This window comes from Hyperolius riggenbachi, chromosome 9 (assembly GCF_040937935.1).
Source record: "Hyperolius riggenbachi isolate aHypRig1 chromosome 9, aHypRig1.pri, whole genome shotgun sequence".
In the NCBI taxonomy this organism is placed as follows: Eukaryota; Metazoa; Chordata; class Amphibia; order Anura; family Hyperoliidae; genus Hyperolius; species Hyperolius riggenbachi.
In genome coordinates this window covers 263,210,862-263,231,008 of record NC_090654.1, presented here as the reverse complement: position 1 = coordinate 263,231,008, position 20,147 = coordinate 263,210,862, and the positions used below count along the sequence as shown (strand labels likewise).

General features: G+C 47.1%; 1 protein-coding gene across 1 annotated transcript in view; it reads left to right on the top strand.

Moving 5' to 3' along the window:
- TSHR (thyroid stimulating hormone receptor) overlaps window positions 1–20,147 on the top strand; it is a 131,947-nt gene that overhangs the window by 99,686 nt on the left and 12,114 nt on the right. The window contains 3 exon segments of the mRNA XM_068254446.1: window positions 1,715–1,789; window positions 3,194–3,271; window positions 3,363–3,431. Coding sequence (XP_068110547.1) covers window positions 1,715–1,789; window positions 3,194–3,271; window positions 3,363–3,431 — 222 coding nt within the window.

The window sequence follows — 20,147 nt, the reverse complement described above, 5'->3', positions numbered from 1 at the left end:
AGCTTTACTGTAACAATATATGAAATCTACTACACCAAAAACGCTTTACAAAACCGCAAAATGCTAGGTGAAATGCTACAGAAAAATAAGAAAAAGCGTTTCAAAATCTGCTAGCATTTTGCGGATCTGCTAGCAGTTTTTGGTGTGCTCCAGGCCTCCAGGAGCGCCACAGGGAGGATTCCCAATGCCCCCTTTTTATACAACTGGGGGGACCGCAGGGTCCCAGGCTCTCTCACTGCCTGGAAACCACAGCGGCACCCCGGAGGGGGAGGCTGGGTGGCGTGGACGACGACCCCCCAAGTGTGGCCAGCGCCGGGGAGAGCCGTCTGCACCCACCTCCCAATATTAAAAACAGGCACTTACCTTAATGTCCATTGCGTTCTGCTACATGCACATTAATTTGGGGGCACCACATGAGAAAGGAGAGAAGCATGGGTCACCCCGAGCTTTAGAGCTCAGGGCTGGCTCACATACAGCACTCCAGAGGGGGGGGGGACAGGCGCACTCACTCCAGGGTTCACACCACCGGAGCAAGCCATCCACCACCTGCCTCCAAAGGATACAAACTGCACAAAATGCTTTCCATGAGAAAATTAATGCGCATGTAGCAGAACCCAATGGACGTTAAGGTAAGTGGCTGTTTTTAATATTAGGAGGTGGGTGCGCACAGCTCTCCCCAGCGCTGGCCACGCTTGGGGGGGGGGGGCTCCCACTCCGGGGTGCCGCTGTGGTTCCCAGGCAGCGAGAGAGCACTTTGCAGTATTGGTTTTTTGACCCTGCATAGTTTGGCATGCGAAAGCAAATGCATATTTGCATGAGCATTGCCTCCATGAATAGCCAATTAGGCCGGATTTGCAAAGCCAGACTTGCTAGGGTTAAACTTGGTGTTTGAGCACGCATACATTTTCTCATGGAAAGCCTACTTCTTCTTGCTTCAAGGTTGAGGCACGTACTCTATTAGATAGATAGATGCGGCGTATGCTACGACGCGGGTTGGCTAGTCAAAAATAATCATACAGGATAATATGTAACAATTACATGGATATTGTAAAGCATTAATACAGTAAACTGAATTAATGGAGAGAATGTCACAGGAACGTGGGGTAGTATATCAATTAGTGTTTAGAATAGTAAGGAAAAGTTCATAATGAACATTCAGTAGTGCAATTTAGTGGTTGAGCCATCTGTCCCGAACCTGATTGAATTTATTTGGGCATTTTCTGTGGGAGTATATTAGCTTTTTGAAAGGTAGATGTTTACGGACTCTAGCTTTCCAGATATCCAGAGTGAGAGAAATTGGAGATAACCACCTAAAAGTAACGCATTGTTTGGCAGCAAAGAGGGATTCCCTAAGTAGGACCTTATCGAATTTAGGAATGTCTTCATTTAGAAGGTTCAAAATACATACTTTAATATTCGGGTCTACTGGAGAGCCCATCACGTCATGTAGAAAGTCCGTAACCTGTTTCCACATGAGGTGAAGAAAAGAAGGGTTGTGGACAGAGCATTCATCAATTTAAATTTCAATGGCAATGCATTTTCAAACTGCATATATTTGCATAAAAAATTGCATAATTTTGGAAGAATTTGCATCTCACTGATCATCCCTATTAATGAGTGACATATTAGTGACAGCGCCCCTCTGTGAGTCAGAATGACGCTTCTCGTCCCATAATGGCCGCTCACGCTACTTTTTTTTTCCTTTTCATTTCAGGGTGATTCTGAACACGGGACTCTCCATCTTCCCTGATTTATCCCGGATTCAGTCGCTGGCTGTGGAGGTGTTTGTGTGAGTACAGAGCTGTGAAGTCAGAAGTGTCAGAGGTGGGAGAACAGCGTGAAACTTATCGGAAGGAAAGCAATGGGGGCACAGGCAATTTAACACTTGCTTATACAGACAGCCTGAGCCCCCCCCCCCCCCATGCCAGAATAAGTATGCTTCTACGCAAAATCGAGCTTGCTTATCTCTGATAGTGGGCAGTGTGCACTTCAAAGAACTAAAAATGAAAAAGAAAAAAAATAATACCACGTACCATATTATGATTCTAAATTATGTACTGCACACAATTAGCACCCCACTGCCGCCCCTTGCTTTCCTTGTGCCCTAGGCCATGGCCTATGTGGCCTTGCCTGAAATCTGGCCATGAGTACAGCGCCGTTATATATGGGTTGTCTGTATCGGCTTTTCACTCTTATGATGCCCCCACGCAGGTCAGAATACAGAAGCCCCACATCTCAGCCCCCTCACTGCACATAGACGGACCAGCAAGCCGAGAGCGGTGTCACACATGCTATGTGGTCTAAATGGAACACTCTGCCCCCCCCCCCCACACACACACACAGATATCTGCCACCCTAGGTTTATTGCCTGGTACACACGATGCAATTTTCTGTGAGATTGACAATTCAGATGGTTATTTCTGACAGGTCCAATCTGATTTCCAATCATTTTTCTGATTGATTTTGTATAGAAGTGATCAGAGAATTTATCAGAAAACTATCGGACCTGTCAGTTATTTCCCTGCAATCCTAATTTTTACCGTGTGATCGCATCCTGCAGGGAGCACGAAAAAATGGCGCTGGGAAAAAATGGCGCACGGAGCCGCCGCTAGTGTGTAAAATGCTGTTTTGCGTTTTAATGTTAAAACATTAAATAGCGTTTTGAACACTTTAGCGGCGGCTCCATGCGCCATTTGTTATTAATGTATATACATAAAAAATAAAATAATAAATATTAATAAATATAAATAATGTGTGTGTGTGTATACACACACGCGCACGCACACACACGTTATTAATATTTATTATTTTTTATTTATGTACAAGTAACAAATGGCGCATGGAGCCGCCGCCACAGTGTTCAAAACGCTATTTTGCGTTTAATGTTAAAACGTTAAATAGCGTTTTAACATTAAAACACAAAATAGCGGTTTGAACACTTTAGCGGCGGCTCCATGCGCCATTTTTTCCGCCATCCTGCAATACTGCCCTCTAACGATACAATTTTGATTGTACAATTTTACCTAATCTATGTAGTAGATGGGTAAAATTAGTAAATATACTTTGAATGGATACTTACGTCGTCCCTCATATTACATAGAAATTGAAGAAGATTGTACAATTAAGATTGCATCATTAGTGGGCACCTTTTAATACTCAGGTGATAATGAGAATTATCTTCTTTTTCCTGCAGGGAAATCGCTGATAACCCCAATATGGTAACGTTACCCAGCAACGCATTCCAAGGCCTGGGGAGCGGCTTCCTGTTCTTGTAAGTATTGCGGGAAGGCGGAGCAATGTTCACAGCCAATCAGCCTTCAGAAGAAGGAACCATGAATGACCTGATCTTCTGCTTGTTTCAGGAAACTCTACAATAACGGGTTCACGGAACTGCAGAGATGGGCGTTCAATAGCAGCAGCCTGGCTACCGTGTGAGTAGAGCTGTGTCACATGCCATACTCAGCATGTCACATGTTGGGTAACCTCACCAGGGCTGTGGAGTCAGAGTTGAGGAGTCCGAATAAGAGCAATTTTTAGCTAGTTTCATTAACTGAGGAGTCAGAGTCAGATGATTTACGTACCAACCCCATAACACAAGGCTAAGGCTCAGTCCACACTACATGCGGTTGCAGAGCGCAATCCGCGGTTCATACTCCGGTTTTAACGTAAGGATAAAGAAGCTAATCCGTGCTGCATTTTTGCAGCACGTTTCCAGTCCGTTTAAAATCAGTGGCCTTGGGCGGGAGGGCCGCCATGCTGGAGGGGGTAGCAGGCAGGAAGGGGGGCAGTGGGCACATCGGCGGGGAGGGGGGTTGGACCTCCCTTCCCCACTCCCCTTCCAGCTAGTTTCTTTTAAAATGTATCAATATCAGCGAGTGGGGAACGTACTCACTTCCTTGCGTTCCACCGCTCGCCACGTCACTTCCTTCAATGCCACCCTCTGTACTTCAGTGGGCGGCATTGAAGGAAGTGACGTGGCGAGTGGTGGAACGCAAGGAAGTGAGTAAGTTCCCTGCTTGCTGATATTGATACATTTAAAAGAAACTAGCTGGAGGGGGAGCAGGGAAGGAGGGTTCCAAGTGAGAGAGGGGGGGTCCATCCCCCCTCCCCGCCGATGTGCCCACTGCCCCCCTGCCTGTTTGCTACCCCCTCCAGCCTACCAGGGGACACCATGTCATTGAGGGGAGGAGCACGCCGTAGGCAATTCAGTTCTCCCTCCGTTTCTGTGTCTGTGTAGAGGGAGATCCTTTTTTTTGCATTGCCTGCCACTACCCCTCCGTGTATCCGGGCTCCGTGAAGTCACGACCAAGTCCAGACTCTCCATTCAGTTTTTCATAATGGACCCCCTGGATCCGTTTTTTAAGAGAGTGAAGACGGCTGCTATTTTTAACATTGGTATCCGTGGCTCCGGTTTTGGTCCGGGCCCAAAAACGAAGCCACGGATACGTTTTCACAACAAGTGTGAACCGACCCTAACCCGGTAAAGACTATAGGTAAAACATAACCTTTATTTAATATTTAAAATAAGCTACACACAATGTCAAGACTGATTTACTTATAACGAGGGCAGGATCGATTAGAATGCTAGATCCTCTTAGCCTTATGTGAGGATATTAGGATCGATCACTGTACCCTCAAAGATATGCTACTATTTACATTTAAACCCCCCACCAACCCAACATGTTTCACCCCCTAATTGGAGGCTTCATCAGGGGAAAGAGTGCCCAGTGCTGAGGGTGCAAAGACTGCATACAAAGTTACATTTCAATACATATATAACAATCAGTCAGAGCAACGTGCTCTCATGCTCTATCAGCAGCCAAATGACCTGCTAACTGTCTTCCTTTTATACTCTATGGGAAAGGGCGGATAACAACCACCACAAAATCAACTTTCCCATTGGTCAGTCACCATTGTCAATCATTTTCCTATTCACCTATTGGTTCTCCTATATTCATTTATGGAGTCCACAAAATGCCAGTTGTCTGGCAGCCCTGATCTATTTGGCTGCAGTAGTGTCTGAATTGCACCAGAAACAAGCATGCAACTAATCTTGTCAGATCTGACAATAATGTTAGAAACAGCTGCTCTTCTGCATGCTTGTTCAAGGTTTATGGCTAAAATGTTTTAGAGGCAGAGGATCAGCAGGGCTGCCAGGCAACTGGTATTGTTTAAAAGTAAATAAATAAGGCAGCCTCGATAACCCTATTAACTAAAAGAATTGGAACTTTGTGTTAAACGTTAGTGAATTGTGAAAAGACATAAGGTCCATAAAGTTTCAGTGAAATATAAATATTTTAAGGGTAGAATTTCTCGTGCTGTCTAATGCCCAGTGCAGGTGGCTAAACTCAGCTCAGACCGGTTATGCATATCTGTTCACATTACAATGTGACTTGCACATACGTAAAGGTGTTAAGGTACTCATACACTACTACGATTTCCTGTCGAAATACAGCAGATTCGAACACAGTGATCGAATCTGCTGTGAAATCGTTAACGCAAATGTTGACCGATCGACCGATTTCCACCCGAAATCGATTGATTCAGTCGATCTGTCCAGGCGGAAAATTCAGCTTGCTCGTCGGCGGATCGGGAGCGGTCCATAGCGGTGTTCAATTCGGCAACAACTGACGCAGCAATACATCACCTGTCTGCTGGCGTGAGTCCCCGGGTCTCTCACTTCTTCCAGCGTCTTCTCCGTCTTCTCTTCACTTCCTGTCCCGTTCTGTGAGAAGGCGAAGTTCAAACAGTAGAGGGTGCTCTAATGTTTGAACTGTTCCGCTTGTCACAGGACGGGACAGGAAGTGAAGAGGAAACGGAATAGGACGCTGGAAGAAGGGACAGCCAGACCCGGGGACTCACACCAGCATACTGGCGATGTATTGCTGTTGGCCACGGGAGCACAAGCGGCGAGGCAGGCGGCAGCGGCAGTTCCACAGGTTATAAATCGATTTCATGCTGAAAGCCTTTATGGCTCGTTCACACGTAGAGTGTTTTCGGGTTTTCTTAAGCGCCGGCGATTTTTAGAATCGCCCTAGAAGCGCTTGTGCAATGATTCCCTATGAGAATGTTCCCATATGAGCGGTTCAATTCCGATCCGCTCACCAAAGTGCTGCCTGTACCATTTTTGGGGCGATTTCCCTCAATGGAAGGTATAGGGAAATCACAAAGCGCTGTATAGCGATTTCTCCAGCGCTTTGATGAATAAACACATTGTATTTATTAATTTCCGAGTCAAAGAGTTCACTTCCTGACTGACGTGACGACAGGAAGTGAAAAAACATCGCTCTGCAAAAGCACTTAAAGAATCGCTTTACAAAAAATCCTTAACGCGGAGGTAAGTGCCGGGAGGCGCTAAATAAATTGTGCACAAAGACGCAAATCGCGATTTATGATGTGAACGAGGCCTAAGCGTGTTCTGTGTTAGACATGTTAGCGTGTTCCGTGTTCACACACACCTGCAGCCAGGCAAGAGGGGATTACACTGCTCTGAATATATCTCTGACTGGAAAATCCTCATAGGAGCCTCTACCTCTCCAGAAAAATGACTTTTGTTGTGGAAAATCTGGCAGCACGAAAGGAATAAATCCGCAAAAATGCTGTTGGACCTTGTCGAGGCTTTTCACAGTTGCAGTGAGAACTTTGCCAGGCCTTGGCGCAACTTACAGCGTGAATTTGAGTGAAAATGAAAAAAATCCGATAAAATGTAAGACTCTGGGAGAAATCGGGAGCGGCCCAAACCTCACATGGAAGGAGGAAGCTTCAAGGCTCTCGGATTGCCGCACGTGTTGGACGCTTGTGGCACAAACAACATTGCTCAGATCCATTAGTCACCTGCCCTTGTCTCCGTCTTCTAGCAGATTTCAGAGTCGGAAAACTTAATTCCATCACTCTCATTTGTGGCTCTCTTCACGTGTTGTTTGTTGACCTCCTGCCTCATATAAACAGGGCCGGATTTGTACTTTTTACCGCCCAAGGCCAATGTCACCAGCCGCCCCCTTTCAGTATAGGTAGCAAGATAACCCTTCCCTCCAGAATCGGTAGCTAGATGACCCCACCCCTCTTTCCCTCTAGTATAGGTAGCCTGATGACCCCTTCTCCTCCCCCTCCAGTATAGATAGCCAGATTACTCCCTTAATCCCTTCCTTTCCCACTCCCCCCTTTCAGTACAGCTTGCCTCCGCACCGCAGCAGCCATCAGTGTCACTCACTTCTCTGCTTATCTTCAGTGTAGAAGCTTCCTCTTCCCCTCCGTCTCCAATGCTGCCAAAGTCCGTAGCTGTCCGCCACAATGCCAGATAGCTGGCAGCAGAGTACTCGCGGTCAGGCGCTCACCTGATCTCCCTGCATTGCAGCATTTGCAAGCTTGCAAATGCTGCATCAGGTTAGTCTGCTGCTTTGGTGCCCTTGCTCCTGTGGTGCCCTAGGCCATGGCCTAGGTGGCCTAGGCCTAAATCCGGCCCTGCATATAAAGCATACTTGGAAATGGATGTGGTGGCTTTGGGTGAATTGAGAAGAAGGGGATTAGTGCTGGGTGGCTGAGGAACAGGAGATGAGTAAAAAGCTTCATCCAAGTGTTGGGTTGCAGTTTATAACTCTGCCACTAGATGGTGCTCATGGTGTTATCCCTACATTTTGGTTCCTGTTTTCTGTGCAGGAGGTACAAGTATCCAGATAAAGTGGTTGAGTTCTGCCTTCTTCAGAAATAACCAGATAGTCAATCTTGACAGTTTGAGCATTGCCAGTGGTAGAGTATTTTTGGGGGAGGGGTAGTTGTGCTTCATGGAGGTGGAAACAGGGCGGGATTTACAATAAGGCACTATAGGCATGTGCCTACAGGCGCCTGATGATGGAAAGGCGGCTCACTCCCCTCCCCGAGTGCCTCTCTCCCTCCTTCCTTATGCAGAGTGCTGATGAAAGCGTAAATGAGAGGTTATTGACTTGGCTCTCAGCATTCCACTTGTGAGATCTCCATTCAGTCAGGGGCACCTCTATTTACTTAAAGTGGATCCGAGATGAAAAACTAACTATAACAAGTAACTTGTCTATATATCTTATCTAAAGTTTAGCAAATCTAGCTGCAAACAGCTTTAATAGAATATGATTATTTCTTCCTGTGATACAATGACAGCAGCCATGTTGTTTGTAAACATTACACAGAGGCAAGCTTGTCTACATCTTGAGCAAAAAAAAAACGAATCCCCCCCTCCTCCTCCCTCCGCCTCTGAAATCTCTGGATAGTAATACTTCCCCCTCCTCCTGCCCAGACTGAGCTCCCATGAGCCCTTGCTACTGTCTGAAAGTGCCTTGGCTCTCTGAAAACCTGTGGGCGTGGCTTGTGTAGTTTATAGGGAATTAGAGTATTAAAACAAAAACAAAAAAGTATTTGGCTTGAGGAATGCCTCATAAACAATAGGAAAGGAACACAATTATGCAATGAGTAAAAGTTCATCTCGGATCCACTTTAATACTGAGGTTCCTCTAGCTGCGTAATACTTGGGGGCACCACTAGCTACCTAATACTGAGGGTACTTCTGGCTACCTAATACTAACGGACATTTATAGCTACCTATGAGGGGTAAGGGAAGTAAGGGAGAAGTGACAGCTGGGCCAGCCAGCACAATTGCGGTGCAGTTTGGTGGGGGTTTGTAGTTTCATGGAGTGCAACACCTAAGGTGCCAGGACATCTGTGCCTATAGGCTCCTGTGAGGTTAATCCGGGCATGGGTAGAAAGATAAGGGTCACCCCTGTATCTGAAGGGAGAGACAGCTCATCAATGTGGGGCCCAGTCATGGATCTTGCCTGGAGCTTCTCCTGCCGGGTGAGCAGCTAAGTCTTCAGGAGCAGCCTGGGCAGTTAGGTGGACATTTGTATCTCGTGCCAAGCATATGTTCTACATTCTGGCCTAAAAGGGCACCCAGGAAGAGGTGAGTCCTAACACTAGGTACCCAAAGTCCTGCAGTCTGCTCAATCTCCAGGAATACTAGAATAGACTCAGTGCCTTGGGAGAACCCACACTAATCACATTCGTTTCAACAGAACCCTAACAGAGCCACACACTGCTCTCTAGAATCACTCACTGACCTCCAGAACCATCCACTGATCTCCAGAACCACCCACTGATCTCCAGAACCACCCACTGATCTCTAGATCCACTCACTGTTCTCCATCACCATCCACTGATCTCTAGAACCATCAACTGATCTCTAGAACCATCCACTGATCTCCAGAACCATCCACTGATCTCCAGAACCACCCACTAAGCTCCATAACCACCCACTACTGATCTCCATCTTCATCCACTGATCAGGGCTGGCTCTAACAAAAGGCAAGGGGGGCAATTGCCCCAGGGTCCCCGAGCACTGCTGCACCCCCCGATTTCCTGAATTAACCACTGATTTTCAGAACCACATAGTGATCTCCAGAGCCACCCACTGATCTCCAGAACTACCCACAGACCTCTAGATCCACTCACTGATCTTCAGCACAATCCATTGATCAGGGCTGGCTCTATCATAGGGCAAGGGCAGCAATTGCCCCCGGGTCCCAGAGCAGTGCTGCGCCCACCCCCCACCCCCCTGCACTGCTGAACCCCTCCAAGCTTTCCCTTGCGACTGCCCCTCAAGGCCACTGCATTGTTTGTAGCTGAATTTAAAAACCCACCTGACCCAGCGCTGCTCATTCCATACTTCCTGTCTTCATCCCCACTGCCGTGACTCTTCTCCATGACCTGTCACACGTCATTACACATAACATGCACCGGGTCACTTAGGAGAGTCTGGCAGCAAGGATGAGCACAAGGAGCACGGACTGAGCAGCGCACGTGACAGGTGAGTATAGATCTGGCCACAAATGGTGCAGGGGCCCTGGGGAGAACGGTACAGTTAAAGGATGAGACAGGGGAGGGGCGGCAACTGTCTCAGGGGCCCTGGGTGCTGAATTTGTTGAGGCTGGGAGGGGGGAAGGCCCGGGTTATCTTTTCCCTGGAGCCCCCAGGTTACAGGTTACCTTTGCCCTGGGGCCGCATTGTGCTTAAACCGGCCCTGCCACTGATCTCCAAAATTATCCATGACCTCCAGAACCTTCCACTGATATCCAGACACCGAGCTCCCATCATGCTCTGCAATGTAAGTGCAACAAGTGTGACACCAGTGAAGAAAATTCAGGAAACAATGCAAGTCTGTAGGCTTGCACCAGGTGACAGCTGAGACACGAGCTATAATAATGATTAAATCATTATGTAGAAACTTACAGGACAAAGAAGGCATTTCATAACGCTGACTGACAACCACATTCTAGGCTTGGTTTCTCTCTGCTTCACGCAGGAGTTTAGCATAAGAATAAATTCGGCCAAAGGTTACCAATACATTTTGTTGTCATTCCTACCATGGGATGAATAGAACTTTTTGACGTTCCCAGTGAGTGAAGAATGAGATATTTTTATTTTCCTATGATTCTGGAATCCTCCTTTACTGCGGAATAGTTCTGCGTGAAATTGATTCGCTCCCTGATATGCCAGGAAAGATTTGTGTTACATATCTGGAAGTGTGGGCAGACACACCTCCACAAATCCACCAACTGTTCATCAAACTGTAAATATTTCCTTGTCATATAAAGTTTTGTTTTACTCCTACTACTTCCTCTGTATAAATGGCTGTATAGTGCACTGCTGCCTAACCAGTACACTATCTCGGCTCTTCCTGTTCAGTAAGCCAGCACCTATTCAGTAAGGAGTCCTTGGGCGAGGCTCCCTAAAGATGAATACTCATGTTGCGATGCAGGAAGATGAATCTGAGCAATGTCCCCCATCACAAGATTGTGGAAACGATCACTCATCGCTTGAAGGAATACTATTGATTCACATATTTTTTCAATTGACACAGGAATTGTTTGGGAAGTGCTGCTAAGTACTGGTGTATACATTTTAGTAGCAACTTCTTTGTTTACTGTTAGCAAAATACTTTCAATCTTTACTGACTTCTGACTGAGCCATGAGGAGAGGGGAAATTCCCCCCACACTTGATCAGTTAACTGTATGTGTAACTCTGTGTGTGACAGAGAGAAAGCTCCCAACAGCTGCAGCTCCTGTGTCCTGTGTTTCTGACTGATGTGTCTGAAGAGAGCAGAGGAAATATAACTAATTGCCACAGCTTTTCATACTGTTTTTGCTTTCAGAGTTTGATATGTTTGATATTTGCTTTCTGTAGTCTGATATGCAACTCTGGCTGTGCATTGAAGCAGACACCCCTTCTGCAATTGATTTGTCCCAATATAGCTAAATCCTACCCTCAATAAATTACAGTTTTTGCCTCTGATATTTAACATGAAAAGTAGGAAAATGTTTTACACAGCTACTTAGACATTATTTGCACACTGTCATTTCAGAACACTTGGGTATCAATAGTATTCCTTTAAAAAATCACCATCTTTAGAAAAATTATGTTGGGGGTATGGGCCTTTACACTGCTCTTGCGCTCTAGTGGCTGTAGATCAGTCTGCCGGAAAAGCGCAATATAAATAAATTACTTGTCTTATTTATTTAAGTATTTATATAGCACCAACATATTACGCAGCGCTGTACAGAGTATATTGTCTTGTCACTAACTGTCCCTCAGAGGGGCTCACAATCTAGTCCCTCCCATAGTCATATGTATGTATCGTGTAGTGTATGTATCGCAGTCTAGGGCCAATTTAGGGGTAAGCCAATTAACTTATCTGTATGTTTTTGGGATGTGGGTGGAAACTGGAGTGCCCGGGAGAAACCCACACAAACACAAGGAGAACATACAAACTCCTTGCAGATGTTGTTGCAAGGCGAGAGCGCTAACCACTACGCCACCGTGCTGTCTTGTCTAAATCGCTGTGAGATATAGGGCCTGATTCACAAAGCGGTGATAACTCAGTTATCACGCCTAAAAGACTTTAGGCGTGATAAGCTTTGCACCACTGAGTTAGCACCGTTTTGTGCGCTTTATCGCGCGCAAAGTTCCGCGTGCAAAGTTTTGCGCGTGCAATCGCGCAACTCCGCGCGCAGCGCCCATAGGGTTTAATGGGCGCATCGCGCACACTGCACCGTGCGCCGCGCGATTGCGCGCGCAAAACTTTGCGTGCGGGATTTCGCACGAGTTTAATTTTATCACGCCTAAAGAGTTTAGGCGTGATAAAGTGCTTTTCACAGGCGTGCAAACACTTTGCACCGCTTTGTGAATCAGGCCCATAGTTTTGGGCACCACACTATATAGGAAGGGCACCAACCTACCAGAACAGGTACAAAGACGAGCAAGTAAATTAATCCGAGGGATGGAAGATCTCACTTACCAGGAAAGGTTGGACAAACTGGGCTTATTTAGCTTGGAAAAAAGGCGACTGAGAGGTGAACTTATTAACATGTATAAATTCATCAGAGGGCAATACAAAAGCAGATGAGCTTTTGTCTCTAGGGCTGTACAACGGACAAGGGGACATGATCTGCGTATGGATTAAAACTAGTTTTTGCCATCTATTTACCACCCTCGCTATGGGGGAGGAGTTAGGGATTGTTATACTGGCCACACTTTGCTATGGGTGGGTGATTCTAGCCATGCTTGTTGTGGGGAAAGAGGGAGGCAGAGGCGTAGCAGTAGCCATAGCAACCATAGCAGCTGCTTTGGGACCCTGGAGCAGAGGGGATCCAGGCGGTACTTGATGTATTCACTATTAACTTTCTTGAGTTCCTCCTCCCTCTCACTTTGTCTCAGTAACCATGGGCTGTATGCAGTGTAGATTGCATGAGAATGTAAATTGCATGTTGCATTGCTCAAGAGTGCCTACATCTGATGGCCATGAAAGTTTTGCTATGGGGCCCCATAATCTCTAGCTACCACACTGGAGGGAGGGGTACTGCACTGGACACACTTGTTATTGTTGATTGGAAGGGTGTATATGGGACCACGGGCGTAGCAAGGGGTGGGCGGGGTAGGTCATGTGCCCCCAGGCGCTGGGTCCCTAGGGCCTTGACCGTCAGGTTTTCTTTTTTTTTGGTTTTTTTTTATTTCCCGGGGCAAGCGTCGAGAAGGGGGAGCGGCAGGCACAGCGGTAGGGAAGGGGGGACATCTCCCCCCCCCCCTTCCCTCACCTTAGGGCTCTCTCTCGCTCCCCCCTCCAGATATCAGCAGTGGGCAGCGGGCGACCGGTAGAAGACTTAATCTATACTTGGCGCGTAGCGGATCTGTGCTCTGCTACAGTGGACTAGACTAGACTGGAGCAGCGGCGCACAGATCAGCCGCGCCGGGAACAGAGTAAGTGTTCTGCTGGCCGCCCGCTGTCCGACGCTGATATCTGGAGGAGGGCGCCCTAAGGTGAGGGAAGGGGGGGACGTCCCCCTTCTCCACCGCTGTGCCTGCCGCTCCCCCTTCTCTGTGCTTGCCCCTCCTGCTGGGGGGGGGGGGGGTTGGGGGCACCTGGCTCCATATACTGGGGACTACTATACCCCGCCTCCATATACTGGGGACAGCTATACTGACTACATATACTGGGGACATATACCCCTCGCTACCTTTTCTGGGGACAGCTATACTGCCTTACATATACTGGGGACATATACCCCTGGCTACATATACTGGGGACAGCTATACTGGCTACATATACTGGGGACACCTATACCCCTGGCTACATATACTGGGGACACCTATACCCCTGGCTACATATACTGGGGACACATACCCCTGACTACATATACTGGGGACATCTATAACCCTGCTTACATATACTGGGGACACATACCCCTGACTACATATACTGGGGACACCTATACCCCTGGCTACCTATACTGGGGACATTTATACCCCTGGCTACCTATTATGGGGACATTTATACACCTGGCTACATATACTGGGGACACATATACCCCTGACTACATATACTGGGGACATCTATACCCCTGGCTACCTATTATGGGGACATTTATACACCTGGCTACATATACTGGGGATATCCATACCCCTGGCTACCTATACTGGGGTCATTTATACACCTGGCTACCTATTCTGGGGACTACTATAGACCTGCCTACTTATTCTGGGGACACCTATACCCCTGGCTACATATACTGGGGACATATACACCTGGCTACATATACTGGGGACACAAATACACCTGGCTACATATACTGGGGACACATATACAGTATACACCTGGCTTCCTATTCTGCGGACACCTATAGGCCTGGTTACTTCCACTGGGGACACCTATAGACCTGGTTACCTATACTGGGGGCACCTATTTTGCGGGAACTGCTGCCAGATTAAGTGTATTTTGGGGAACAGCTGCCAGATTATACGTATGTTGGGGGAACCACTGCTGCCAGATTATGTCTATTTTGGGGGAACCATTGCCATATTATCTGTATGTTGGAGGAACCTCTGCCAAATTACATGTATTTTTGGTGAAATGCTGTCTGATTACATGTATTTTGGGGGGAAACACTATGGCAGAGCTCAAACTTCCCTGGCAGACCTTTTACTCCACTGCTAAGGTTAGATATATTTGACCCCATCCATTACCACGCCCACATCCTGTTGCATGGCCACACCCCTTTCTGTATGGGACACACTTGCTATTGGGGGTGGGGAGTCGGATGGGACACCTTTGCTAAGGGTGAGTAGGGGGATATTAACCTCCCTGGCAGGGCCGGATTTGTACTCTTTACCGCCCAAGGCCATTGTCACCAGCCACCCCCTCCAGTATAGGTAGCCAGATGACTCTTCCTGCAGTATAGGTAGCCTGTTAACCTTCTCTTCTAGTATAGGAGCCAGATGATCCCACACACCTTCGGTATAGGTAGCTAGATAACACTTCCTCCCCCTCCTTCAGTTTAGATAGCCTGATGACCCCCCCCCCCCCCCCCTTCCCTCCAGTATAGGTAGTCTGATGACCCCTCCCCCCTCCCCTCTGGTATAAGAAGCCAGATGATCCCCCCCCCCCTCCATATAGATAGCCTGATAACAACCCTCCCTCCAATATAGGTAGCCAGGTGACCCCACCACCCCGATATAGCTTGCTGCCCACCCGCCCTTGATCCTGTTGTGTCCTAGGCCATGGCCTTGGCTTAAATCCAGCCCTGCTCCTAGGTGGTATGATTTCTTCCTGATTTTAGGATCTAAAAGCGGTACAATTTTTTCATGTGCTTTTAGACCCTAAAAGCAAGACAAAATCATGCCGCCAGAGTCTCTGCAGCAGCCGCAGCTCTCACTCACATCCCTGGGATCCAGTGCTGCAGTTCTCCCTCCAGCCTCCGGGTGGCACTGTAACCCTATAGTGAGATTGCCAGCTGTCGTCATGATGACAGTCAGCGATCTCACCAGGGGGATGCAGAACCTCCGTGGACAGGAAGAGGAATGGCCGACAGCGTCTGGATCGCCCAGGAGGTGAGTGAGAAAACTCACTGCGCGCAATGCTATGCATGGACCTCCCGGCAGCTACCATCAGTGTAGTTTAGGGTTACCACTCTGAGCTGCGGTTTTCCCCACTGAGTCTAGCTCGTGGTTACCGCTAAGGAGGTTAAGGAACTCAGTTTTCAGCGCAGCATCAAGCAGCCAGAAGGGAGAAAAGCAGGAGGGAGAAGCACATCAGTCACTAGCTGGTCTATATTTACATAGCCTTATTCCACTACCTTAAAGAGAAAGCATAACCAAAAATTGAACTTCATCCCAATCAGTAGCTGACACCCCCTTTTACATGAGAAATATTTTCCTTTTCTCAAATGGATCATCAGAGGGGTCTGTATGGCTGATATTGTGGTGAAACCCCTCCCACAGTATGATGTCAGGACCATGGTCCTGTCAGTTTCCTGTCTGTGAACCTCATTGCTTTGTGGAAAATAGCTGTTTACAGCTGTTTCTAACTGCCAAAAAAGCAAGCAGCATCTCTTTCCAGTGACACCTGCCAGCAGTAAAAATGTCACCATGTGATACATATCAGAATGTAAATCAGGGAGAGGATAGTTTTTACAATGGAGAAACACTGACTAAATCATTTATACATAATTATTGTAAAAATGAAGCACTTTTTTATTACATTATTTTCACTGGAATTCCTCTTTAACAGCTTGGTGTCACCCCCTCTGCTGGTGTCACCTAGTGCAGTCTGCTCCTACCGCACCACCCTAGTGACGCTGCTTTATCTATGTTGCTGTCACTTCCAGTAGTTAATAGAAATCGGACATAACTGACAGGTTTTTGACTAGTTCATCTCTTCATGGGGGATTCTCAATATTTCATTTACTTTTTACAAAAGTAAAAGTACCCCCGCCTGTTAGCACATTATTAAGTGGATTAAGCAAATGCTGTTCACTAAGTGCTTTTGATAATAAAGAAAACCCTGAGAATCCCCCACGAGGTGATGGTCTAGTCCAGTGATCTGCAAACTTGGCTTTTCAGCTGTTAATGAAGTTAAGAATAAGTCCCATAATGCATTTGCTCTTATGAATCATGACTGTGGCTGTCAGACTTCAGGCAATACTTTGTGGTACTTGTAGTTCCTGAACTGCTAGTTTGCAGATCACTGGTGTAGTCCAAAACCTGTCAGTTCTTTCAGATTTCTACTGCCTACTGTAAGTGACAGCAACACGCAGATAAGTAATTTATAGCACATTTTCCTCTGGGAGAAATGTACTTTTTATTCATTCGTTTCCATTTATTTAAAATTTTACAATTTTATCGCCATTGTGGTCCTTTAAACAATATTAAACGGGGACATGGCACGATTTTGTCTGGAGGTAGCATCTGTGACTGAAGCAGTTGTGGAATTTCAGGGAGCAGATCTGGTTGGCACGGGGCGGTTGGTGGAAGGCAGACGGTTTGGTACAGATCTGGCGCTGTCTGGCTAGGCTGAGGTGTGCCAGCTGTTGTCAGCAGATGATGTGCAAACGTGTCCTAACGATCTGAGCGTGAAACCGGCTATAATTAGAGAAACCCGAGGCCAATGCGTATAAACACCGTTGTTATTTTGTCCTGACATAATTGCTGGTAAAAGTGCTGCATAAACAGAAGTGTCGGGTGCTGGCGCTCTCCGCTAATCTCGCCGTGCGCACAAGTGGTTAACGGGGAGATTATCTGGATAATGGGCGCTTCTCATGTCTTGGCGTTAAATACCTGCGCTGACCCCCGGCACACGCCGCAAGGCATGAAGCAAAACAGCCGCTGATCCCGCGGGGTGGAAATCTGGCGAGCGAAGTTCAGTCCGGGCGAGGGAGGGCGGAGCGCCATAATTAGTCCTGACAGCTTGCAGATACGGAGTACACGCTTTGGCCGAACAGAGATGTGAATTTCTACAATGCTAGCATGAAAAGGCACCGTTTTATGCACCGTGCTTTAAAGCGTACATGAACCGAAGCTCGGGTACAAGATTAGATTCTTACCTAAAGAGAGGTAAGCCTCAGGATCCAATTGAGGCTTCCCTCGGTGCTCCGATGTTCCCCGTCACTGAGCGCAACCCCCCCCCCCCCCCCCCCAAACATTAGCGACAAGGCGTTGTCATCGGGGCCGTGAAGTTCCTCTTCCTGAATCATGGTCGCGCAATAGCTGACTGAGCCCGGCCTTAATGCACACCCAGGGCTGGTACTAGACTTTTTGCTCCCCCCCCCCCCCCCCCCCAAGGTAGCTAGTATAGTTGTCCCCAGGTAGTATAGTTGCTGCAGTATAGATAGTATAGTTGCTGCAGTATAAGTAATATAGTTGCCGCAGTATAGGTAGTATAGTTGCCACAGTATAGCTAGTATAGTTGCTGCAGTATAGGTAGTATAGTTGCCGCAGTATAGCTAGTATAGTTGCTGCAGTATAGGTAGTATAGTTGCCGCAGTATAGGTAGTATAGTTGCTACAGTATAGGTAGTATAGTTGCCGCAGTATAGCTAGTATAGTTGCTGCAGTATAAGTAATATAGTTGCCGCAGTATAGGTAGTATAGTTGCTACAGTATACATAGTATAGTTGCTGCAGTAAAGCTAGTATAGTTGCCCCAGTATAGCTAGTATAGTTGCTGCAGTATAAGTAATATAGTTGCCACAGTATAGGTAGTATAGTTGTAGCATAGCTAGTATAGTTGCTGTAGTATAGTTGCCACAGTATAGCTGGTATAGTTGCTGAAGTATAGGTAGTATATTTGCCCCAGTATAGCTAGTATAGTTGCTGCAGTATAAGTAATATAGTTGCCACAGTATAGGTAGTATAGTTGTAGCATAGCTAGTATAGTTGCTGTAGTATAGTTGCCGCAGTATAGCTGGTATAGTTGCTGAAGTATAGGTAGTATATTTGCCCCAGTATAGCTAGTATAGTTGCTGCTGTGTAGGTAGCATAGTTGTCGCAGTATAGCTAGTATAGTTGCTGTAGTATAGTTGCTGCAGTATAGCTAGTATAGTTGCTGCAGTATAGCTAGTACAGTTGCCCCAGTATAGCTAGTATAGTTGCTGCAGTTTAAGTAATATAGTTGTTGCAGTATAGCTAGTATAGTTGCCGCAGTATAGCTAGTATAGTTGCTGCAGTATAGGTAGTATATTTACCCCAGTATAGGTAGTATAGTTGCTCAAGTATAGCTAGTATAGTTGCTGCAGTATAGGTAGTATAGTTGCTGCAGTATAGCTAGTATAGTTGCTGCAGTATAGCTAGTATAGTTGCTGCAGTATAGCAAGTATAGTTGCTGCAGTATAGCGAGTATAGTTGCTGCAGTATAGGTAGTATAGTTGCCCAAGTATAGCTAGTATACTTGCTGCTATATAGGTAGTATAGTTGCTGCAGTGTAGGTAGTATAGTTGCCGCAGTATAGCTAGTATAGTTGCTGCAGTATAGCTAGTATAGTTGCCCAAGTATAGCTAGTATAGTTGCTGCAGTATAAGTAGTATAGTTGCCCCAGTATAGCTAGTATAGTTGCTGCAGTATAAGTAGTATAGTGTAACGATGGGTGTTAGCAAGAACAGAGTTTCTGATTATCAGGTGATCTGCAGTATCACCTATAATACAGATATATACTGTACCTGATTATATGATGATCTGCAGAATCACCAATAATACAGATATATAGATACAGATGTGTTAGCTGAGCAATGCTAATATGCCACTAAGAAGTGACGTAACCTAATCACACTTTAATGCACTAAGTGTAGTGATTGGTGTAACAGTAGTACTGGCAGTACTTGCACTACCTCACCAGAGGAGCTGGTGGGCACTACCCGTACTGAACCTCTCACCAGAGACAGGGGGTCCCTGGTGAGAGTAGAATGGTCAGACAGATCAGATCGGCAACAGACAGACAGGTCAGGTACAGAATCGCCAGACAGAGACAGAACGAGTATCAGGCAAGGTTTGGCAACAGGATCAGATGGGCAGAGGTACAAAATCAGGAGACAGAGACAGAACGGTAATCAGGCTAGGTTTGGCAACAGGATCAGATAGGCGCAGGTACAGAATCGCTGAGAGTAAGATTGGTCAGAACTAGCCAGAGTCATACACAGATAATCAAGCAATAATAACAGTAGTAATAATAATTCCTAGTCTTGTGTGAAATCCCTGGTTTCCTCCCAGATCAAACCACACCGGAACTATCTAAGGTCTGAGCGCTAACACGAAGTATTCAGGACAGCAGACAACTTGCAAGTGAAGCCGAGAGGCTTAAGAAGCGGAGGAGACCCGCAAGGCACGCCCACCAGCCACAGCCAATCAGGAGCGGCGAGCGTGCCCTCTGACGTCAGCCGACCAGCCGGTCAGCTGACGCGCCTGCTCCCGGCATAAAGATCCTGACGGTGAGCGCGCGCACGCGCTAATGTACCCCTGAGTCCAGCAGAGACACGCGTCCTCGGCGTACTAGACGCCTGGGACGCGGAAAAATCATCCACCATCCACCGCAGCCGACATGCGATTACTCCCCACACCCGTCCTCGGCGTGCTAGACGCCCGAGGCGCAGGGAGACTGGCAGGCAGAGAACCAGAAGCAGCTGCGGTAGTACTGCTATCCACCGCAGCTGGCATGTCACTATTCATTACATATAGTTGCTGCTGTATAGGTAGTATAGTTGCCGCAGTATAGCTAGTATAGTTGCCGCAGTAGAGTTGCTGCTGTATAGCTAGTACAGTTGCCCCCAGTGCATGCCCGCTCCCCCCTCCCTCCCCGCGGCCGCACTC